At 39.4% G+C, this 24,527-nt stretch overlaps 3 protein-coding genes across 4 annotated transcripts in view; 1 reads left to right on the top strand and 2 right to left on the bottom strand.

Annotated features, from left to right (window-relative positions):
• dchs2 (dachsous cadherin-related 2) overlaps positions 1-13,000 on the bottom strand; it is a 35,101-nt gene extending 22,101 nt beyond the window's left edge. The window contains exons 1-6 of the mRNA XM_067585061.1: positions 10,672-13,000; positions 6,991-7,182; positions 6,611-6,842; positions 4,352-4,588; positions 719-1,747; positions 438-625 (exon numbers count right to left, since the gene is read on the bottom strand). Of these exons, the coding sequence (XP_067441162.1) occupies positions 438-625; positions 719-1,747; positions 4,352-4,588; positions 6,611-6,842; positions 6,991-7,182; positions 10,672-12,420 (3,627 nt within the window). The 5' untranslated portion in view covers positions 12,421-13,000. The remainder of the gene's footprint in view (positions 1-437; positions 626-718; positions 1,748-4,351; positions 4,589-6,610; positions 6,843-6,990; positions 7,183-10,671) is intronic.
• Positions 13,001-14,136: 1,136 nt separating this feature from the next.
• LOC137179967 (uncharacterized) lies at positions 14,137-17,130 on the top strand. The gene is made up of 4 exons (XM_067585095.1): positions 14,137-14,715; positions 14,837-15,037; positions 15,171-15,376; positions 16,546-17,130. The coding sequence occupies exons 1-4, from the start codon at positions 14,579-14,581 to the stop codon at positions 16,770-16,772; spliced, it is 771 nt and encodes a 256-aa protein (XP_067441196.1). The 5' UTR covers positions 14,137-14,578; the 3' UTR covers positions 16,773-17,130.
• Positions 16,731-24,506, bottom strand: plrg1 (pleiotropic regulator 1). Of its 2 annotated transcripts, none has more exons than XM_067585083.1 (15): positions 24,347-24,506; positions 24,020-24,129; positions 22,868-23,004; positions 22,577-22,630; positions 21,863-21,956; positions 21,659-21,749; positions 21,452-21,550; positions 21,253-21,345; positions 20,764-20,913; positions 20,537-20,638; positions 19,060-19,162; positions 18,811-18,919; positions 17,760-17,899; positions 17,417-17,610; positions 16,731-17,331 (listed from the first exon to the last, which is right to left on the bottom strand). In XM_067585083.1, the coding sequence occupies exons 1-15, from the start codon at positions 24,353-24,355 to the stop codon at positions 17,272-17,274; spliced, it is 1,545 nt and encodes a 514-aa protein (XP_067441184.1). In that variant the 5' UTR covers positions 24,356-24,506; the 3' UTR covers positions 16,731-17,271. The 2 variants fall into 2 exon arrangements, with proteins under 2 accessions (XP_067441184.1, XP_067441185.1); XM_067585084.1 differs by having other exon boundaries at positions 24,020-24,126.
• Between the last annotated feature and the right edge of the window lie 21 nt (positions 24,507-24,527).

Genomic DNA, 24,527 nt, shown 5'->3' with positions numbered 1-24,527 from the left:
GCTTTATCTAAGGGGAGGCCCACAGGGAGCTCCTGTTATAGATAATTAATGTTATTATACAAAATATCAATAGAGCAGTTGCCTCAGTAAAAATAAACAATGCTACAGAAAAATAAATATTATATTAAGCATTTTGCTCTCACTAAAATAAAAGACTGCAATTTTAAATAATGTCAGACTAATATCCAAGAAAAAGTAAAAGCAGAGGAAGACATAAAAATCTGATTTTGTTTTGTATTAGTGTTTTCTGCATTGTTCAACACTGAAATAAGTTTTTAAAAAGTGCTATAATCTATAAGGAAATAATTTTGTCATTCTTAGTATCAAATTTGGTTTAGATCTCTGTAAAAAACTTTGCATCTGAAGAAGGATTCACTCTGCCTGGATCAGATGGACTCTCTAAGTCCAATGTGGACGTAAAATCCAAACATGTTTACCTGAACGTTAAGCTCCTTGCTGGCAGGCAGGTGTGTAAACAGTGGTGCGTTGTCATTGACGTCAGTGACCAGGATGTGAACGGTGGCCGTGGCGTTGAGACGAGGGTGGCCCTGGTCTGTCACCATCACCTTCAGACTGTGCTGGCTGTGCTGCTCGCGGTCCAACGCCACCCAGTTGATGATTTCACCTGGAAGCGTGTAGAGAAGACAGATAAAGGGTGAGGACTGTACAGCTGCACGGTAAAGCAAAAAATGATTAGTTATTAGTGTGAAAGTTCTACCTGTTTTAGCGTTGATACGGAAGAACTTTCCATCTGAGAGGAGGATGTAGGACAGCTGGGCGTTTTTCCCAGAATCCTCATCCACAGCTTTAACTGTTCCCACCAGTCCTTGAGGTGACGACCCCTCTGACACGGTGAAGTAGTACACCTCACTGCTGAACACTGGAGCGTTGTCATTGATGTCCAGCACCAGTACGATCACCGAGGCTGTAGCTGTGGTGTTAGCAAGCGAGGCCTCCTTCGCCATGGCCAGCACCCGAAAACGAAACATGGATTCCGTCTCGTAGTCGAGGTTGTGAGAGAGATACAACCATCCCGTCTTTGGGTGAACCCGAAACGGAGCGGGTGGGAACCCCGCTTCTGCCTCCAAGGAGTAAGTGAGACCTGAGTTTGATGTGTGAGCTCCACGGCTCCTGTGTGCCCGCACCTGGATAACCCGTGAATCCTTCCGGTAGCCCTCGCCTATCTCCACCTGGTAGACTAATGTCTCGAAGGCAAGACTGTCTTCGGCAGCTGTTCGGTCTACGTTGACTGTGAGGATCAGTGTGGAGCTCAGGGAGGGTTCTCCTTCGTCTTCTGCCACAATTTCCAGGCTGTACCTCTGCTGATGATCCACCTGTAAGCTCTGATTTAATGTCACTGTCCCAAGGTTGGGGTCAACAACAAACGTACCATTTCTGCTACTTTTTAGGTAATAATGCACCCTCCCGTTGGCTCCACTGTCATAGTCATGTGCATGAGTGATGAACAACACCGTTCCTGGGAGAGTGTTTTGGGACACTGTGATGGTGTCAGTGAGTTTCGGGAAGAGAGGGGTGTTGTCGTTAATATCAGCAATAGTAATGTTGACTTGTGTGGTGCTGTAAACAGGTGAGGTGTCAGTGAAGGACTGAAGAACCAGCAGGGCGTACGGCTGTGACTCATGGTCCAGAGGTCTGATGTTGCTGATCAGGCCGGACTTTGGATGGACTGAGAACAAACCCTGAGGGTCGCCAGAAGAGATTCGGTACGATACAGATTCCATAGAGTCTGTGAAGACAGATTATTTACATTATTTATTTGCAAAAATAGAAATCTTTTTTTTCCCCCCTTATTTACTTTTACTGGGAGAAGACATGTAAAACTTTATTTGTCCAGATTTTGAGGTATCTGCCTACATCTCAGTACAACAGATGTTACTGGGATTTCATATGTTGTGGTCACAGTAGTAAAAATTTACATTTTAAAAAATCCAATATAAATATCTCTCTTTAGAAAAAGTGCCTCCGTTACACTGGATAATCCACAGGTCATAGTAAACTCCTTTCATTGGGAACATTTTTACGGTAGTAAGTAGCTCCTATAAAAGTTGTTTACAATAAGATATGTGAATTAATCAGACAAACGGGGACACAATTTCTAGAAAAAGATGCTACTGTTGAATTTTTAAATAAATAATAAAGGTTCCCATGTGCTGTTTGTTTATTTGTTTGTAATGCAGAGTAACAAGCACAAGTATTTTGACTTCTGTCTTCCTCAGTGTGCAGGTCAAGTGACTCCAACCAACCTTATATACAGTATAAATGGTTTCATGCACAGTGTTTCTGGTGTGTTTTGGTATAAATATGTGGCCACATGGTGAAAAAACATACTTTATGTAACGCAAACATGCTTGACATGCACAAGAACATGAATGCAGAGCACACACACACACACACACACACACACACACACAGTAAGCAACGTTAAGTAATTACAATACAGTTCAGGAGATCCCATTAATCCCCTTTAAGTGTTTGTTGCACAACAACAGTAACTACAAACCTCTGAAACAAGCAGGAAACAGTTAAGCTTCAGGGTGGAGCTTAACGCTGGCCGACCCCCGTCAAACAGGCCCAATTCTGTTGTTTCCACTTTAAATTGAAGCGTTAATCTGTTAATTAATTAGACAACCTTAAATGACTGTCTAGTGTTGTCGAGTGGTTTAGTTGTTGAAGGGACTCAGTGGGGTTAGTGGCATGTAAAACAAGTGGACTATGAAGGGATAATCCAGGAAAACTGGGGAACTCAAAAACCCTCAACAGAGAGGAGGCTCCAGTCTATGTTAAATATTATATTGTTTACTGCTGCAGTATCTTCTCTTCTCAGAATGTTAATTGTGGTTATAATATACGCTACTCAACCTTATCTATCTACTTCCTTTAAATGAGCCCACACTAAACAGATATATTTTAATTTACAATCCCAATAACAGTGACAGAAAAAGTCCTACACCATGATAGGTGTACATTTATGACAGCATTATCTTTAACCCCTGACAATATAGATACAGTATAGTGTGCAGTTGCCACTGACTGTTAATCATCTGTCATCTGTTCATGTGGCTAAAGAGGATTAAAGATTAAACTGCAGCCCTCCCTTTTGCCTCTTCACACCTCAGATTTGAGCAGTAACAAAGATCGCTCAGTTGTTTTTGTCACAATCATGTGTCAGGACTAATCCAGTGACTAATCCTTTGTTTAAAGGGTACAATGTACATTACAGTGTTAGTCCTGATCAAGAATAAATAACCAGTGTATGTTTGCTTTCTCATAAATATATATATGTTAATCAGCAAGCTTCTCCTGTGTTGGGTGTGTTAAGAATTGTCTTTTAGCTTCATTTTCTACGACCGCTTAGCTGGAGCTGATCCAAACATACAATTTAAAGTTTCTAAGTTACCCGACCTGCATTTCATTTGATTGTGAAAGGAAACCGGTGCAGGAGAGGTGACAGTGATTACAGCTGGGTCACCATCACATTCAAAGACAGTTAAACTTTCCTTTAAGTTGTTTTTAAGCAACAAAACCAATTTAATTTTAATCCGTATAACTAAACTTGCTTTTTTAAATCAGTAGCACAGTGTCTTGGGATGCATAGATTGTACTTTTTCTCTCTAAAGTGAGCTGAGTATCAGTTCATAGAGTATAAATCTGACACGTGCTCTTTTTTCTTTTTTAAATTAAAATCCGTACATCTCACTGCGTAGAACTGATTATATAATTCTTTATGTTTAAGGTAACATGAGGCTGTAATTTTTAACTACAAGTGGAGACGCTCATACACCAAATATTCTCTGCAGGCTTGTGCAAAATTTAATTATAATTTATGAGTGGATTTAAATATTGTTACAATTTTACAATGACAGTTCCTAAAAATCACTCCAGATTGACTGTATAATGACTATATTTAACATCAGCCATTTTATTTGAATTTTGTGTCAACTTTATGCACTAAATCTAACTAAATAAACTATAATGTTCTCAAAAACTTCCACAAGATGCAACATTGCTGTTGTTCGATTCTACACCTGTCACGGATGATGAACAATTTTTAAGTGTCTGAAATCTAAATTTACTGCTTATTATTAACTTTTGTGTGTCTATTATAAAGGAAGCAGTGAATGAATGAACAAGTGAAGGATTTCAGACACAGACAGTGACTAAGAAGCAGTATTTAAAGGATAATGGTGGTTTATTTCCATGACGTGGCCATTGTGGAACTATGGATCATGTATTAATTAAAGGTAATTTCTTTCTTTGCCTTTATTTCTGCCTTTATTGCTTTTATTAGTAATTGTCACTATCTGTAGAAATTGGGCAGTTGTACACTCACCAGCTGGACTGATGGCCTCCACAGTCCCCACAGACGTGCCCGGAGGTGCGTCTTCAGGCACTGTGAAGGTGTAGCGTGACCTCTGGAACACAGCTGGAGCCTGGGCGCTGCGTAAAACGTTGATGGTGACCTCTGCAGGTCTGACTGCGGTCAGGCCCTCACCGTCCTGCGCTGTTATAAAGAGTTTGACACTGGCTGCACCCAGATGGGTCAGAGTGGAGGTTAGGTAGAGCATTCCTGCAGGGACACAAATATAAAGTGAAGTTTTGTTCTGTCGGCTTTCACAGTAAATCACATAATAAATACAAAGCTTGTTTTGGAGCATTATTTTAGTATTTATCATTTCATTTTAATTTAAGGTAATTTCTTACTTTGCCTTTATTTAACTAAATAGAAGTCATATTGAGATTAAAATTGAGACAAAAAAATAAATCTGCAAATATTTTGATAATCAATGAATCATTTAAATCATTTTGAAAGCAAAAATGTCAAATTTTCTTTGGTTCCAGACGTGAGAATTTGCTGATTTTCTGTTTCATATCATTATAAATTAAAAGGTTTTGGACTGTCAGACAAAATAAGTTACCAAATGCTTGCTCATGGGGGAATTGTTGGGTCTCTGTAAATTAAAGAGTCTTGACCTGCTCTATGAGAAAAGTGCCCTGAGATAACTTTTGTTATGATTTGGCATTATATACATAAAATTGAACTGAACTGAAAAGTAATTTGAATGCGTCAAGTTGGGCTCTGGGCTGTTATGGTCAATGAACTGCACTTATATGACGCTTTTCTACATTAACGGAAAAAAGCACTTTACAATTTTTGCCACTCATTTACCCATTCACACCCACACTCACACACCGAGGGCAGCAGAGCCACCATGCAAGGCGCTGGCCTGACTGTCAGGAACAACTTGGGGTTCAGTGTCTTGCTCGAGGACACTTGGACACATGAACAGGAACAGTCGGGGATCAAACCGTCAACCCTGCTGTTAGTGGATGATCTGCTCTACTTCTTGAACCAGGCTACAAGGCATTTTTCACTATTTTCTGACATTTTATAAACAAAACAATCAATTGATTGCAAAAATAATCTGATTAATTATTAAGATTAGTCAGTAATGAAAATGATTGTTGGCTGCATCCATAATTGAGATTAAAAAATAGTTTTCAAGAGAGACGTGGCCATGAAGGCAGCAGTAAAAACAATTTTGCAAAAACACAATATAGACTGCACACGCTGCACAAACAATATCCAGTTAAGATGCACATACAGGTATTTGAATTTTCAGAAATAATCAAAATAAATCTAAAACAACGACTGAGAGTTATATTCTTCAAATTATTTCAAACTGATTTTGTTCATTGCCAAAGTTGAAACAGGGCTAATAAAACTCATTTGCCAACATTTTGTTTACTGCATTTGTAGGCAGACAATTTAATGATGACAGATTGGTCAGAAACGGGACTAATTTCTGTCACCTAAATGTACCTTTCAATCCCATCCACATAGGCAACCATTATTCTGGAAACCCCAGATAATCAACACTACTACTGATACTGTATTCAGTTTGGAAAATCACTCAAGTTCAGGTAAAACTACTTCAAATACACTCATTTAAAAACATTTAATATATTCTATTTATTTAACATTGTATCTGGTCCTACATTGTGGCTGAGTTTAAGTTCTATCTCACACTCAGCCATGTTGGGATATAAAGCTTTTGGGTTTCTGCTCCACTCCCGCTGTGTGGTGACACTGGCAATCATATCATCAGGACTTACACAAAGTAAGTCGATGTTTATCCCTGAATACTGAGACTGCCAGTCACACCAGTTACTTAAAGACTAGTGAGTGGATGTGTAGTAGCTGACAAGTCACTGAAGCTTGAGGAGTCATTCAAATACAGTTTAAAAACTCACTTAAACTGTATAATTACTTAAATACCAAAATGCTGTATTGTGTTACTTTGTGTTAATACTGTGTGAAGCTGATTTGAGTACAACAGGCTTGTTGGCTGTTGAACATAACAAGTCAAGTCAAAACAAGAAGTGTCTTAGATGAGTTACGGAGAAATAAAGGGAACAAATGAATCTCGAAAAGTTTCTTGACCCGCAAATTATTCAAAGATCGACGACACTACGCACTGCAGATTTATGAATTGTCATCTGTCTGTTATATTTGGTCAGCACATTTTCTTTTTTCACACAGTTTCTTTGAGAATTAAACACAGAGATACAGTGTGTTATTCCTGCCTACCTGTTTGTTTATCCAGTGAAAACAAGCTGGACAGGTCACCTGGCAGGATATTGTAGGTGACCTGACCAAACCTGCCAGAATCTCGGTCAGTAGCGATTACATTGAGGATTTCGGTGCCAGGCTGTGCATGGCTGCTAATGCTCATGGTGTATTCTTCAGGGTTGAACACTGGAGTGTTGTCATTGAGGTCCTCTAGCTCAATGTGCACGTAGGTTTGAGCGCTCAGACCTCCCTGACAAATGAAAAGTAAGAAAAGAGGAAGTTACTTCAAAAGTCAAACACACCTGGATCTTCTTCTGTTCGTTGGAGTCAGTTATATCTGCTTCATTAAATGATAGGTGTTATACAAAACTAATTAATAATAAATGAAGCCCACTCACTGGATCTTCAGCTTTGACCAGAATGTCGTGAACTGTTTGTCCTGTATCTCGATCGATATCCTGGGAGACACACAGCTCTCCGGTCTCTGGGTGGATTTGGAAGAGGGGGTGTTTGTCCTGCTTGTCAAAGCCATCAGACAGAGAATAGTACAGTGTACTGAACTCGGGGCCGTCTGCATCTGTGGCAACAACCTAAAAAGAAGAGAGATACAGGTATTAACAGCAGAGGGGCAGTAATGAAATATGCAGCAGGTGTGTGTAGTGTAATAATGTAATGTAGGGTATCTCTTCAAGTTCAAAGTAATGACCAAGTTTATAAAAGTCTTTGTGATGAAATATTCTGAAGCTTTTCTAGAGCTTTTGAGTGTATCTCATGGCCTTCTTCAGCACACTCTACACACTCATTGTCACTAGTTCATTCTATATTATACAGTTTGCTGTACTGATGTGTACTGCAGACCTTGAGCTCTACATCTATCATTAAAAGAAGTGTAGTATCAGTGTCATCTGTCAGTGTTTAGATTGAACCTCTGCAGTAGTCGTGAATCATAACAGTGGCTTTGTTCAGCTAAAGACAGTCAATATAATAAAAGCATAAAAAATGCCCACAATCAAAGGGTGAGGTGTATCACTGCAGTGGAAACAACAGACGGTGCAAAGGACACGTCTTTGATCCACTGAGCTCCTTTCATATCTCAATGTACCCATGACAAGAGAGACACATTTTACAAAGGCAGTTCTCACTTTCCAGCCATAAAGGTGATATCATCTCAGACTTTATGAGCTCTGATCACAGGAAGTTTAAAGAACATGGGTCAAGGTCTGTTTAGATATGTAACACACCCGATGTGCTAACATTGAGCTAACATTAGATCTGGGAACGTCCCTGATGTGCTCATACATACTGTGCACCATACATTTATATTATATTGAGATACATATTTGAAAAATAATATGCACAGTCAAATGTTTTCCATCTGTTTTCTTGTTGTATTTGTGTTACACAGTTAACATATAACCACTGAGTGTGAACTGCTAAATACTGCACATGCAGAAGTGAGCCATAAACGAGTTGTATACTGTTAAAATATATGAGGAAGTCATAAATATACAGTTGTTATTGCTAAGTTGTTATTGCTATTGCTAGTTGGTTAGGGTTGCAAATAATTATTTTGATTATCGATTAATCTGACGATTATCTTCTTGATTAATCGATTATTTTGTCTATAACGTGTCAGAAAGTGAACAACATCTGACCAATAGTCCATAACCAGATGATATTCAGTTTACAATCACATATGAAAAAGAAAAGCATGAACTCATCTCGTTTAAGAAGTTGAAACTAACACATTTTTGTCATTTTTACTTAGAAAAATGACTAAAACAATTATTTGATTATCAAAATAGTTGCCGATTAATTTTCTGACTATTGATTAGGCCGATCGTTGCAGCTCTGTGGTTCTCTGTTTTCTTCTTCTCAGCTGTTGGGATTTACTGATTTACTCTGTTGTAAACTGCATATCTTTTGGTTTTGGACCTTAAACAAAACAAGCAATGGCAGACACTACCTTGGGCTCTGAGAAGTAATGCATCTGTTGCTATTTTTTGACCTTTTATAGAATAAATGCCTAATCTGACAAATTTAAACTTATAAAAATTAAAACATTTAGACTAATTGATAATGAAAGCAGCTCTTTTTGCTTCTTGTTTTTATCTCACTTCTCTGCCAAGTAGTTTCTGAGGAATTCACATTCTCAGACCTGCTTAAGATCCACATTTTTTGCATAGTATTGGTGTATATGGAGCAACTGATTCTGACTGATAAACAAACACCTGTGTGATAAGATGCTGAATCATAACCAGTGAATTTAATAGTTTTTTCCTTCTTCTTGATTCTCTCATATTAGCATTTTTGCTCAGTCTTCTTCACTTTTTTGAAGGTATGTTGTATTAGTATAGTTAGAGAGCGACAGATGGAGGTATTAGCATAGCAAAACAGCACACACTTAAAGCTATAAGCCTGGTGATAGACCACTGTACAGCAAAAAGACTGCACTGAAAAACCCTATTAGCACCTATTTAATTGAATTGAATGCAATATATTGCTTATGTTTACAGAAAATACTCTGGTAAATAAGGCCTCTTTTGTAATGGGCTTCAGCTTGTGTCAGGCTACAGGAGTGTGGTACCAGGCATCGCTTTTGTCATATCAAAGCCACAGTGCTGAAATGGTAAAAGTGTGAGTGTTGTGTGTGTTTAGGAAGAACACTGATGCCTTTGTGCATACAGACTGAAGGCTACTTTTGTCTTATGAGACGTAAGAAAGAGACAGCAAGACAGAGAATAAAATATCTAGTCCACAGAGGAGACTGTTACACTACCCTATCCATTTTTTGTTTTTTTGTAAAACCAAAGTTAATTTACATATAACACAGAATTGTCACGTCTAATCTATCCACTGGTGTTGTATAGCAGTAGTTTCCAACGTTTTTAACCTTCAAACCCTTAAAACTGTAACACTGCATATGTTTATGAGTTATGAGCAATTCCACTGAATGATTTTCCTTTCTGGGATTGTTTCATTTAAATAATTTTTAGAGCATTTAACATGAAAAAAGGAGAAATGTTGGGGAGAAAAAAATGAATATAAATTTGTGCTGAACTTATGATACTGTTGATCACCTAAAGACCCCTCGGCTTTATCTTATGACCCCTTGGAGGGCTCCTGACCCCCAGGTTCAGAACCACTTTTGCAGAGGATGTTTTAATATTGACTTGACATTTTACTGTTAAGATGAATGAGTTGAATCTGCAGAATCGAGCTTGGTTCATCCAATTAACAATGACACATTCACCTCTAGTGGTATCTAGCTACGCAGATAGTTTATTCCCAGAGGAGGACAGAAAATGTCACTTATGTGATTTGGACGAGGTTGAGAATGAAATGCATTTCATTTTCTTATTATTTTGATCTTAGAGTGATCATGATCTTTGACTTAGCTCTACTTTTGTTGGATGCTTACTATCAATGAGAGCGTTGTATGTTTAATTTGTTAAGTTATAGTTGATATAATATGTTGATACATATGTATACATATGAATGTATGTGTACTACCATGTATTAGCTTGATTTCTTTTTGTTCTGTTCTTCTTTCCTCTATAGGTGATGTTAAGTAGTGTCTTGTAAGCCCAAAAGGGCTGGTGGTGTCTGACCTTTGGGTGTATGACACTTAAATAAAAGAAATATTCAATTTAACTCATTCATTTTGTTCAGGTTTTGAGATATCTGCCTCCATGCAGATGCTCACAGCATTGAAAGTTACATTATGAAACATTCAACAGCAACATCTCTTTCCAAAAACTTTGTCCTGGTTTCTTTTGATAATCCACAAAACTCACTGAAAACAGTTTTCATTGGGACTTTTTAAGAAATAGTCACAAGGAAAACAGTTTACAGCAAGCAGGACAAAGTTTCTGGAAAGACACGCTGCTGCTTAACATCTAAAATGTATTTTTTCAGTGGTTGAAATTCCATCAACCTAAATTGCATTGAGGTGGAGGCACAAATCTCAGAGGTGGATATCTCAGAACCTTGACAATTAAACAAAACTGCCTTCATGGCAAGAAAATGAGAAAATGTGCTGATCTGTGGCCTTTCAAGCTAAATATTCTCCAACATACTTGTAAAAAGCAGCTTCCAATGTCACTGTGCTCTGGGATGGACACGTTGTACAGCTGCTGCTGGAACACCGGCTCGTTGTCATTGACATCCTCCACCAGCACAGTGACTGTAGCCGTGGACGACAGAGCCGGCTCCCCTCCATCCACCGCCACCACCAGGAACCACACCTCCATCTGTCTCTCTCTGTCCAGCTCGGCGGCTGTGGTGACCATTCCTGAATCAGGGTCGATGCTGATCAGGCCGTCCTGGTGGCTGGACTTGAGGATGGAGAACCTGACATCTGAGTTGACGCCCTCATCCGCATCTTGGGCCTTCATCTGGATGAGGGAACTCCCCACAGGAGCATCCTCAGTGATGTTGATGATGTACACGTCCCTCTGAAAGACTGGGTGGCAGTCATTAGTGTCGGACACCTTTATGACAAGGACCATCTCACTGCTCAAAGGGGGGCTCCCGAAATCTGATGCTTGCACCTTTAACTCATAAAGATCCTTCTCTTCCCTGTTGAGCTCTGCGTTGACACACAAAGCATACAGGAAATCATCAGTCTGCTTCAAGGTGAATTTCCCATCACCACCCTCGAGGGTGACTGTAATCCTCTCCTCCTCAAGATCGGGGTCTGACACTGAAATTCGGGCAACGTAGTCCCCGATCCCTGCTGCCTCTGACACCACTGCATCTCCTGTCTCACTGAGGAACAGCACACTGATGGTGGGGCTGTTATCGTTGATATTGAGCACCTTCACACCCACAAAAGTGCTGCTGTACTCCGGCTGAGCCCCGTTGTCTCTCGCACTGATGATCAACTCATGAAAAGCTTGAGTCTCAAAGTCAAGCGGCTTGTTCAGGTAGACTAAACCAGTGGTTTCGTTGATGGAGAAAACCTCATTTGGGTCACTCTGCCGTCTGTTGATCTCATAAGTGATTCTGCTGTTGTCACCAAGGTCGAGGTCTGTGGCATGCACCTGACACACAGCAGACATAAGTGGAGCGTTCTCAGGCACCGAGGCGTGATATTCAGTCTGGTTGAACACGGGAGGGTTGTCATTCTCATCCAGGACGTTGATGTTCACCTGAAGCCTCCCTGTTCTGGCTGGGATCCCACCATCGAAGGCCTCGATGGTCAGGGAGTAGAAGTCCTGTGATTCCCGGTCTAGTTTGCTTGTGAGGATGAGATCCAGGCTGAGGTGGTTCTCAGATCCACTACGATACTCCAGGTGGAACAACTCCCCCATCTCGCTCTCTGTGATTCTGTATCCCTGGGTACCAAACTCACCCTCATCCTGGTCTTTAGCTCCTTCAAGCTGAAACCGACTCCCCGGGGGGCTCAGTTCTGATATTTCCAAGTGAACCACCTTGGAGGGAAACACGGGTGAATGGTCGTTGACATCTTTCACCTCTATTTTCACTCTGATCATCTCACCTGTAAGAGTTGCGGCCACAAATTCATACTTATCTCTGCTCTCTCTGTCCAGGATCACAGCTGTGGAGATGATCCCCGTGTCTGCGTCTATTTCCAAATCTCTGAACACATACGAGTCTCTGCTCTCTGAGATGAAAAATCCAGTGCTTGGCCTGCTTAACAACGCTCCCAGGTCTCCAACGATGGTTTTAGCGGGCAAACCCTCTTTAACAGAGAGCGTCAGGTTGAAAACCTGTCCGAGCGACTGCGCGCAAAGCAGCGACAGGACGAGAGTCTGTAGGAGCAAAGTTGAGACATTTTGGCGACCCATTCCTCCTTGACACATTATTTTTTAACCTTGTGAAAAGAAGGCTACATATTTCCTTATCAAAAACACTCTCCTCACTCACGTTTTAGAGCACCTCTCCAAATAAAAACGCGTAAACGCATGGTGCATTTTTACGCGCAAGAAAACAGCAAACAGTTATTCTCCATTACAATAATTCAGCAGCTTCTTGCGGGATTTTGGAGAATAGAAATCCTTTAGGATCCTCCACACATCACGGCACTGACTGGCCACGGTGAACCAACTGTGCGAACTGAGCACTCCCTCCTGCCAGGCGGCGCGTCCCTATCTGATCGGCTCCATCTGTGGCCCTGATTGCTTAAGATTTAATTAGGCCAAGAGATTACTTACCGTGCCGCATGCAGACATGTAGTAAATTTGACCTGTTGAAAGTGACAGAGTGAGCTGTAAAGTAGAAGAAATAAAGATAAAACGCACGCAAAATGAACTGCAGTCATAAAGTTGACTTTAAATAAATTCATTTAGTGCGCCCGATTTAGTAAATAGGTTGAAAAGTGAATATAACGAGGTCCTCTTTCAGTCTTGGCAAAGTCCCTAGTTGTGTGTGAGTGGCTCCCTCTATCGGTAAAAACAAGCACTTTAACAGTGGAAGAGAAAAAAACTATGAGACTGTTTACTGCACCTGATGCACAAATCTTTTTTTTTTTTTCTACAACTATCAACACATTCACAAACTTGAATTTGTTAAGTTTCTCCACAGATGATACACAACCACAGGCTTTGAAATTATTTCTGAACATTATTTCACAAGCTCAAAGTCTTACTGACACTTATTTGAGCCCAAAGACAATAAAACTGGGACAGAAAGCAATCAACTCTGCACAAAACAATGATAAAAATAATTAATAAATGAAATGAAATTAAAAAACAAAACATCCTGCAAAAAAGAATGCAAAATAATTTCCCTTTATATGAGCCATAAAGGTACTGAATAATAGATAAAAGTATAAACGAAAATAAAGACAAACAAACATATAAAGATTAAAACAGTCAAATAAATAAAGCAGAGTGCAGATTGTTAAATTAATTGAAGCCACAGAGAACATTAATCCTGGTTTAAAGGTGATCAGAGTCTGACTCACATCATCATGTTTTGTTTGGATGACCTCCGAGGTAAAGAGGACACTGAGGTCAGCTCCTCACTATTCTTTCTGGAAAACTGGAATTTTAACAACTTAAGGAGAAGTTTATTCTGATTAAATTAAGAGTCAAATATAATGTCCTTAAAAATGAAAAATGTTTCTTTGTCAGAATTATAATCCTGATAGTTTGTTAGAAATCTTTGACACAACATGTAGACCGTCATGTAGGGAGGCAGATAACATCTACAGAAGATCTAACTGAACGCCTCAATGAATATATTTACATATATTTTTCATGTGTGTGTATCAAATATTTCTGAGGAGTTTAGGATGAATTTGTACTCATGTATTTCTAAAATCCGTGAGAGGGGAGATGTGTTCTTCTCCTCAAACACAGAGTGATTTAAATGGCTGTATTTTAGGACGGAGCTGAGATTGGTGTGATATCTAGTTGTTGTTATTTTACAGCTACAGGCAGAGCCTCTAGTGACTGTTTCATAGTGTTGTTATTTTATACTATTTTATCTTACATGAAATTATTTTGACATGATTGGACTTATATTGTACAGTTTTACTTTAAACTTCTTTATTTTAATTTTTTTGCCCATTTATATATCATTTTATTTACTTCTTTCTTCTGTGTGCATCCTCTTAACTTTTAAAAACTTTTTTAAGTAGGCAGTTAGAGAAGGTAATAAACTACCAGCACAGAACAATAAAGCATGTTAGTTATACAGAATCCAGGCCTCCATAGAGAAACACTTTACAGTCACTGTTGGGTCACAGCTCTATTATCACCTTGTGGACTCTTCATGGCTCCTGCAGGGTACAGTACCCAGCATGCAGCCTCCCACTGGCGCAAGCAAGTGCTGTAACTAAGCAACAGATGTAACCTGAGCTGTATACCTGAGTAAACAAGCTGCGTAGTTACCGAGTCTCCCTTTGTCTGGATCAACAGGTTGTTCAACAAGTGTGCAAAACTGTGAAAACTCCAGCTCAGAAGCTTCATACAGGATTGTTTTTTCTCATCTCATTTTTGTGGAATAAAGGAGAAAATGCCATCTCATATTATGCTCTCCTACCAGTGGGATGACCAGGCTCTTGTGAAAAAGATATACGACCGCCTCAAAGATGATGGGCTGCCAGTGTGGATGGATATTGAAGGAGGGGTGACAGGGAACATTAACGATGCGTGAGTATAAAGGAATTTCATGGCACTCACAGATAAGATAAATTACTGTTTGACACATGTTGTTTTTACAGAAATTGGGATATATTTGGTCTCTTTAAGCAGAAGCTGTGTGTGTTTTCAGGATGGCAGCAGGCGTGGAGGAGGCTGTGGTGATTTGTCCCTTCATGACTCCAGCTTACCAGGCGTCCCGCAGCTGTAAGAAGGAGCTCAACTACGCGGACACCAGGGAGGTCATCATCGTGCCAGTCATGCTGGCCAACAACTGGGAGGCCAGTGAATGGCTGGGACTGATCACTGCAGGCCTGCTGTGGGTGGACTTCAGGTGAGGAGATCTTTCAGGGGGGAGAGGCGACACATTTAACACCACTTTAAAAGATTTGAGAGGCTGAAAATTGAGTATGCAAGCATCTAACACCCATTAAATTACATCTACTGTCAATGCTGTCGTCCTCTAGAAATGCAGAAAAGGATGAGGAGCACTTTGAGATGTGTCTCAGGTCTCTGGAGGAGGAGATCATGTTTAACGCCGGTCACCTCCTGGCGGAAGAGGAACATCAAAGAGAGGTGGTGGATCAGCCAGAGAACCCGAAACACTTCCTGAAGAAGAAACCAGGCCGACGTTTTCGTCATGCCGTCTCTGATCTCTACATCCACGAGTCAGGTAGAAATGGATATGAAACAAACAAAACCTCTCACTTACCAGAAATGCTGAGGTCCACCAGACACCAAAACTTTCTGTTTCTGTTTCATTCATTGAGTTAGCCGTTCAGTAATAGTTTTCTGCAAGTTGTATTTATATACAGCAGGTGTCCACAAATACAACATTTCCTTAGGAACTCAACTTACTAAACAGTCTCAGGGCTTTGACTAGTTCCCTTTAACTAGACTATGAAGTTCTTTTCAGGAGGTTATTTAAGAAATAATTAGAAAATATTTTTGCAGGTGCTGGGTCACAAAAGCTACACAAAAGAACAAAAAAGTACCCACACACCACTAAATTGTTCCTAAATTCGCATGGACAACATTTCGACAGACCCATAGTGGTTGAAAGGTTGTGTGAGGTTTTACTTTTTTAGTTTTTCTAAGAAATATTTTGGAAACTACAGACAGTAAAATAAAGGTTTAACTGCTGCTTAAAAGTCCTCTGGAGGATAAACACACATCCTTTGACTTTAACTGGTTGGCTGAGCCGTTTCAAAAATGACAATAATAACACTATGCATATCTTTTTTTAACTATAAAAGGTAAACTCCAGCAAAGTTCCTAAAACCTGTAAAGTCCCCCAAAAAATACCCAGGACATGACTTTCTGTTCTCAGACGCTGCGCCTGATGGTATTTAGTCATGCAGACATGTTTGGTTTTATTGCTCAGGTTTTAAGAGATCTGATCCTTCTCTTAAATTTCTGCCTCCACCCAAATACAAGGGAAGTGAATGTAATTTCATCTGTGGCGCTCAAAGTACAGAAAACTGACATTTGAAAAATTCAACAGCAAGCATTTAGACACTATGTCCCAATTACTATTGATAACCCACTGTTTTAACATTGTCAACAGTTTTTGTAGGGACTGTTTGTAGCAGGAAGACGATGTATCTACTTATTTGTGGAAAGACATAATTACTGTCGAATGCTTAAAAGGATATCTTCTATCTTCATGGCTGTATAACACTTAATACAAAATATTTTTTGTCATTGTGGTGAATCTAACCTTTAATCTGAGTAGCACCCTGAGCTTTGTAAACTTAAACTGAGTTAACAATGCAGACTTTTTAAAAATCTGTGTTGAAAACAATGTGATGCATTCTTTGGCACAATGACTTGATTTCACAGGTGAGCAGATAATCCACCCTGATAGTGACACCAGACATACAGTGGAGCTGCACCAGACACCTGGTGATCATTGTTACTGGGAGGAGATTAAGGGCAACGGCTGTAAGTACTACAGGAATGTTGTCACCAAAAGATACCTCGGTGAGTACAGACGCTCTGCTTTACTGAATAACAACAACAGCAAGTCTGTGAAAAATGTGTTTTTTATTATTAATGGAGCAAAATAAACATCGTAATGCAGGCTAGAAAAAGGGAACTGTTTGTTTCCATGTCTGTACAACCGGCAATTCTGTTGAGTCAATACAAAATTATCTTTTTCAAACGATGGACACACCGTCTTTCCCTGTGCAGGGTTTGACCCCAGCAGGGACGAGGTCCACTCTGAGGCCAGTCCTTCTGTGTCTGAAGAGTGGCTGCTGTTGGTGGACCAGACAGACCAGAGCCATCAGAGAGCTATCATCATCAAGAACAAACACTCCGGGAGGTTCCTAGCAGTCCAAAATGGACGCTTTACTGGACTAACATCGTACAACGAGGACTGCAGATGGTTTTTAGAATGATGCAGGACACAATCGTATTTGGTCGCTCTGGTTTATGAAAAAGTTTGCCTGATGAAAAAGCACAAACAAGCTAAACTGAAGGGTGTACCTACAAGAGGAAGTCTGGTAGTAATACATTTCAAGATGGTTACAGTGGCGAGATCAAATAAAAAAACAAAACAAAACATTAGAATCTTTTTCTCTTGAGGATTTCTGGTTTCCAGTTGATCGGATGGCTTTCTTCCGTCTGAAGGAAAGAAAACAGAGTTGTCAAATTATGTAACTGTTGACTGAGAACTGAAACTGACTTTAAACATGACTGTAAAACTTACAGCGGTGTCGTCCTCTTTGTACACTTTAATGGTCTTGTCGGCCTCGGCGGTGATCAGTCTGCTTTCTGAGTGGTCGAACACGCAAGAAAAGATGCCCGACTCGCTGTCCAGAGATCCAGGCTGCACAGCTGCGTGGATCCGCTGGAAGTTGTAGCCTGTCCTCCAATCCCACATGTGGATGGTCCCGTTGTCGGCTACAGAGAGAGAACAGAAATGTGTACGATGAGTCTGAGATTTATGTATTTCTCATGCGATACTTGTAATCGCCTGTACCAATAAAATGCTAACTTCTAAAAACGCATCAAAAGTCAAATGGTATCTGTAGATGAAAAACAGAAAATACCTCCAGACACCAACACGCCGTCAGAGTTAACAGCCAGAGTGTTGATGATGGCGTTGTGGCCAGATAGGTTCTGGATGAATTTGCCATCTGGGAACATCCACTGTTTGATGTTATCAGCAGAACCAGAGGCAAAGGTGTATCTGTAAAACACAGGAAATAAGACAACGATATGAGCAAATTACAATTTCTTAAACCTGCAATATTTTTTTAGGCCACTTGGGGGCAACAGAAACAAACTGTGAACACATCGATGACATATCATCACTTTTTAATTTGTTACGGTCATTTTAACATTAATCTGAAGTTGTGTTTCTGTCTACCTGTTGAATTTAAGCTCAATATTCATTCTCTTTGAGCTCTAACTTTGATCTCTCATTTAGCTCTTTAGCTGCTAAATGCTCCATTATCTTCACCAGCTAGTTGGCGACTGCCTCTATTTGCCGTTTGGTGCTGAGCAGGAAGTGTGCAGCTGCCTGCTGTGGCCAAAAACGAAACAATGGAAGCGCCGAGATTGAACCAAAACAGAAAAGATGTGGCTGGACGGCTAAACAATGAGCTAAATTTCACTTTAAAGCACCATAAAGCTGTCATTTTATGTGTTGTTATTATAAACAATCAAAGCTGCTTTAAAGCATTTTGCCAGGTAATTATTGGCACATCATAATCACAAAGGTAAAAAGTCCCACGGTGTCCAACAAGGGCTGTAACTAATGATTATTTCATTACAGGTTAAACTATTGATTATTTTAAATATAACATCACAATGTTCCAATATAAAGTCTTATATTTGCTTATTTTGTTTGAAAAAACATTTTAAAAAACCTCAGAAACTGAGAAAAGCAAACCAAAATGCCAAACCAAACGGGTTTGGTTTGGCATTTTGAGCTTAAATCAAACCAAACGGGTTTGGTTTGGCATTTTGTCTTGATAAATGACTTAAAATCATAGATATTGTTGATAAATGTTCTTTTGATTGGCTAATAGATTGACTGACTCGTGGTTTTAGTTCTACACTCAGCACTGATTTATTTAACAGCGCGTGTTTGCTTACTGTCTGGGATGCAGCACGATGGTTCGGACTGATTTCTTGTGGTTGGTCAGTGTTGCTCTGGTTTTCCCGGCAATCAAATCCCACAGTCTGATGGTTGAATCGTGGCTGCCTGCAAGAAAACAATCATATATCAGTCTGGGATCAATACTGAAAAGCAAACCAATCACTTATACCTAGACACAGTGACACTGAGGGATTACACCGACACATATTAAGTTAAAATGAAATGAAATCAAAATATTTATTTACCGGTGATGATTTGTGGCTCTGCAGCCTGGCATCTGACTGTAGCCACGGTGTTGGTGTGGCCGGTTAGTGTGTGCACGTTGGCTTTTGTCCTGATGTCCCAAACCTGCAAGGACAGCCAGTAAATCAAATCAGTGCAATTAATTAACAACAACAACAACAACAAAAAAAAGACCCTCATTACTTGCACACCAAAAACTTCGACTAATTTTTGCAGAATAACATCTGTACAACAAAATGCTAAAAATTAGTTTCAAGACAGTAACACAAAGTAATTCTACACAACAACAATAGAATCAAAAATGAAGATATATGTTAAACAAAAAAAAAGATTAAGACAAGAAACACTAATCTCAAATTGAACATATCTACAGAGTCTCTGCTATTTCAACATATACGCCATTTTGCTACAATCATGCTTTTGTTCCAGTGTTGCTGGACGATACATTTGCTTCAGTGCGTCAAAGACTTCTATTCAGACAAGTTTACATCTTTTAGTCAATTATGTTTTAAGTACAACGTAACTCACACTCATTGTTTCTAACTTAGACACTTTGTGAGGGGAAAACATCCCCCGTTTTGAGTCCACTTGTAGGGGAGACACACTGTTTTGTTGCTTTCTCTTTCTCCAGAGAGAAAGAAACTTATTGCCAAATTTGTGAATTTCTTTTCTAAGGATTCAGTATCTGTCAGTTGTATAAAGAAGGCTTTGGAAAGGGAAATAAATCCTGTGTTGCCTGATAAAATATGGAGGACTGCGCTCTCCCACATTCATAATTGTTCAATAAACATCAGACACAGGTTCAGTTTACAGTGAGTACTGCATTTCCTACAAACAGCACACACATCCAACAGGTAAACAACTTCTTTTGTCGTGTAGTGGAATAATACTAGCAGCTTCACTCGAGAGCTTCTGGCAAAACTCAGTGTGACAATCCCAAAAACAAGAGGAAAACCCCACATGTCTAAGTTGGGTTTCGGGGATTGATTTCTGTGTGGTTTATATGTCTGAATGAAAAATCTGTCAACACCAATAATGCTCAAAAAAAGACAAGAACTACTACAGAGAAGGAATTTACAGTAGATAAAGTGTATAAATAAATAGCTAAATGGTAGGCGTTAGAGTAGAAATATTAGATGTTATGAATATGGAGTATATACAGATGAAAGCAGTTGTACAAATAGAAAAACCAAGTGATGGAACGTGCAAGTAGTCAAGGGTAAGAGATACACTTAAATCTCTCGTAGCAGCATTTGATGTTTTCAGTAACTTCATGTTTTGGAAGCAATCAAGTTTCTTTTGACTTCAGCCATCGTTCCATGAAGGGCTGTACGGGTGTAAGGTGAGATGCGGATATCTGATGGCCTGCGGTGACTCATGCTCGGGTCCACAGAGGTTAAATCGTCAGTTTTTTGTAAATCCTTGCGAGAGTCTCATGTCACGAAAAGTTCCCAAAACTCTCTCCAAGTAAGAGCTTACCCTTGCTGTGGCGTCTCTGCTGCATGTCACCAGCACATCAATGGTTGGATGTAGATCCAAATCATACACAGCACTCAGGTGTCCGTGGTAGTGTCTGATGACCTAATGCACAAGATTAATGATGTCAAGAAAATTCAGAAACACCACAAGACAAATAAAAAGTCTTCTTATGGCCTTTAAAACTCTAAAACATTTTAAAGTAACGTCTTCTCATTGTAACAGCGTACCTTGTTGTACTCCAGATCCCAACACTTGACTTGCTTGTCTTCTCCACAGGAGAAGAGGTAGGGGCTGCGACTGCTGACCGCCACACCACGAACTGTACTGATGTGTCCAGTAAGAGAAAGTTTCAGCTTCCCACTGGCCAGATCCCAGATCTGTCGAGAAAAACAACATTTATTATAGAAAATTCAATTCAAGTGTCTCCAATATGCCACCTTGAGCTGGCAGGAGGGATGATGTCATGAAAGCTGCGGTCGTAGATACTGAAAAACTAGAAGAATATTTATTTATTTATTATTTATTATTGCAGCTACTGAATCAAAAATACTAAGATAAGTTTTCTTTTATATTTAAGTATTAATTTATACATAAAGGTAATCAAAGGATAAACATCTGGTTAACATTTGTTATTATTTTTGACATTTTATACACAAAATAATTAATCAAAAAAATAACTGACAGAGAAAATTATTGTTATTTGCAACATAACTCACTTTTATGGTTCTATCAGCTGATCCTGTGACAAACCACTGATTCCCAGGCTCCACAGCGATGGACCTCACCCAGCCAAGATGACCACTGATGACCTGTCACATAGAAACAAGCTACTGTTAGAAATAAAACCGACGCACATATCCCAAATCAAGAGGAAGAGCAGCCTAAACGAGAGAAGTTAAAATGATTTGTAGTCACCCGAAACAGTTTCCACGGTGGATGCCACTGAGGTTTGGGCATCGTTGGTGCTTTCCTCATGAGGGCAGAATTTCTGGTGCCGCCTCCTTCCATCAGCGACTGCAGCGAATACATTCATCATCAGTTCTGCACTTCTTTTAGTTGTTTTTATGGCAAAGGTAAACAAGATATTCGATTTAGTGAATGTGGAAATACACTGCGACATACCAAAGCACTCGATGGAGGCTGAGATCTTTCTGCTCCGCCTGCATGTCGATGGATGTCACCGACACTGGCTGCAGTGCGGCTGATGTCCTGCCTAAAGGTCAACAAAAGCGAACATTGTTTACATATTAATTTGAGTGAAAAGCAGAAAAATATGGATTCAACTCAATTACCCATAATTTGTACACTGTAAGGGGGAAACGTCACCTGGCTTGTGAGGGTGGCAAAGCCAGCGCCATGGAGTGGATTCCTCCCTCACTGGGATTCCTGTGCACCTTCGTGTCAGCAGTCAAAGCGACTCCTGTTGAGTGAAGATTACAAGTGTAAACACTGGAGTAAGAGTACAGTAAATGGGCTCAGAACAATTAGGTTTCTGCAGGGTTCACAGAGTTAATTTAAGACTTTTTCAGACCTTTTTAATATCATAAAATACAATTTAAATACCTGTTTCACCATCGTACTGGTCAAAGTATGAGAGCATGATGGAAAACCAGTAGGGACAATATGGCCTTGAATTATTTATTGTTATTATAATATCACATTTTCTGCAATTCAATCCTGAATTAATTCAATCAACATAACCTGGACCCTGATTAGAGGCAGAAAATGGAGGAAGGATGAACCGATACTACATTATTTAAGTCTTTTGCTAATATTGACACTTGACGATTATATAAAATGATGCAGGAGTGTCAGCGTTTGCTTCACGTCTGATGGTGCAGACTGAAACTCCACCAACACAATCCTCTGACATCATAACTATCATTACTGCCTACAGCAGGCAAGAGAAAATATTTAATAATTAAATGTAATAATTAAAATAATTAAATTTAAGACTTTTTAATACATTCTAAGGCCTTTTTTGAAGATACCCTGAATTACAAGCATGTAGCTCAGTTAAATTAATATCATATTATTTACCAGGTCCAGAGGGGTAAGCATGTGTCCCGGTGATCAGGTAATCTGGGTCATCTCCTGAAACACATCAGAGAAAAAAAAACTCAATGAGCTAGTTTTAGAGCATCAGTGCTCATAAAAACAACAAGGAAATGATGTTAAAATTTGTCCAAATAAACTACAACACATTCTTAAATACTGGGCTTTTTTAGAGACATAAAAATAAGATCTATGCATGGATGTTTCGCTTCATGCTTTCTATTAATCCACTGTTATCACATTGAGGATAACATGTTTTGTTCATTTCATCATTACCTGGTTGTGTGTAACTCTGGTGGCCTTGCATGCTGCCAGGAAGCACCGAGACTCGATCTTTCCCTTCTTTCAGGACGGGCATGTGTAACACCGCACCATACTCCGTTTTCAGTTTCACAGTCATCTTCACATTGTGACTGCAAACACAGGAGGACAATGATGCATCATTTTACACTTAAAAAAACTAATGATATGATATTTACATGTTATTATTTTACTAGCCAAAACATTAGTTTTTGTTGTTGTTTCACATACGAAGAGTTTTGTCTGATATAATGCAAAACAATGAAACACAGTTAACCGAATTGAACAATAGATAGATTATTTTACTAGGGTTGTGCAAAGTACTTCATCACATCGATGCAAACCTACTGGACTTTTTTTGGAAAGGCCAAGGGCTGAAGTTAACTTGCTTGCTACACAAAATGATCAAACAGCTGCTTAAAGTCCATCTCCGCTGAAAAATGTGCTTTTCTTCTTGTTCTTTCAGTTGGATGTTTGAGCTTCACTGTGCAGACTGATGTACATGCAGAGTTTGATACTAGAAGGCTGTTTTCACATTTATCTGCTGAAAAGGGAAAGTTTCTCTGTTCTAATTGAAAATCAGATTTTAAGAAGTGGGCCTAGCAGAATTTGAGACATCTCAAATAGTTTAAAAGTCAATCCTGGTCCAATATTCAACTTACACAAGTGTGATGTGGAAACTTGAAGTCTCCAGTGCGCAAAACACTGAGAATTTACTTTACAGTGAACTAGGAGACATCATGTGTCCAGCAGTTAAACTTCTAAAATGAAATATATTTTAATATTCATAGATTTTTACTGAGGAAGAAGGAAAAGCTGCAATTTTGAGGACTTGAACATGATAATTGAATTTTTTGGGGGAGGGAAACATATCAGGCACAAATTATTATTCAAAGTAGAGTATGTTATATACGTCTTTAAACATGTCTGGAGGGGATCTTTAGTAAGATTTGCGAAACATTTGTTATCATCGTAGAAACAAATAAAAAGGGCGATTTCACTGTCCATAAAACTGCTGTACTTATACAGGCCAACCCTGAACCAGATTATCATTAACATTATAGCCCGAAAAACTCATTTAAAGTACTTGTAAAATAAGAACAAGGTGAATAAAGTATCAGAGTTTACCTTTGCTCATCCAGTGGGACAGATTTCGCATGGTCGGACACAAACATATCATGAGTCCTTTTCAGAGACCTGAAGACCAGCGTGTGGACTGAGTGTTTCTGCACATCCTGCTTGAGAAAACAAAACATATTTCAGATAATGTATTTAACCTGTGTGGTGTCTACAATTACAAGCTAACTCACACATCTCAAAGCTTTCTATGTTTACTCTTAACGAACAAGAAAAATAGTATTGTTAACGTGACGTTCCAGCAATTAGCCGGGCCCGACAGTGCAGGAGAGCGGGAGCAAAGGAGAAGCCACGAAAAGACGTCAAATCTCGGCTTACCTCCGTCATTGTGGTGATAAATATACTGATGTAACACCGCAGATGAAGAAACTACAGCGATTAAAACTTGGTCGCACTTGAAAATATATCACAAGTCTAGAAACATGACCACCACCGCGACAAACCGACACCTCGGAAGTAAACAACACTAAAAAGTAGCTGGATTTTTTGTCAGCGCCAC

The sequence above is a fragment of the Thunnus thynnus genome, chromosome 3 (assembly GCF_963924715.1).
Source record: "Thunnus thynnus chromosome 3, fThuThy2.1, whole genome shotgun sequence".
Taxonomy (NCBI): domain Eukaryota; kingdom Metazoa; phylum Chordata; class Actinopteri; order Scombriformes; family Scombridae; genus Thunnus; species Thunnus thynnus.
The sequence above is the reverse complement of the archived record's forward strand: the minus strand, read 5'-3'. Positions and strand labels throughout refer to the sequence as shown.

What these genes read in the sequence shown, in the direction of transcription:
- LOC137179967 (XM_067585095.1), top strand. Translation starts at nt 14,579, where the DNA reads ATGCCATCTCATATTATGCTCTCCTACCAGTGGGATGACCAGGCTCTT. An exon ending in ACAGGGAACATTAACGATGC is followed by an intron (nt 14,716 to 14,836) that starts GTGAGTATAAAG and finishes GTGTGTTTTCAG; the next exon opens with GATGGCAGCAGGCGTGGAGG. An exon ending in TCTCTACATCCACGAGTCAG is followed by an intron (nt 15,377 to 16,545) that starts GTAGAAATGGAT and finishes TTGATTTCACAG; the next exon opens with GTGAGCAGATAATCCACCCT.
- plrg1 (XM_067585083.1), bottom strand. An exon ending in GGGATCTGGAGTACAACAAG is followed by an intron (nt 20,639 to 20,763) that starts GTACGCTGTTAC and finishes CTTGTGCATTAG; the next exon opens with GTCATCAGACACTACCACGG. An exon ending in CGGCGTGTTGGTGTCTGGAG is followed by an intron (nt 17,611 to 17,759) that starts GTATTTTCTGTT and finishes CTCTCTCTGTAG; the next exon opens with CCGACAACGGGACCATCCAC.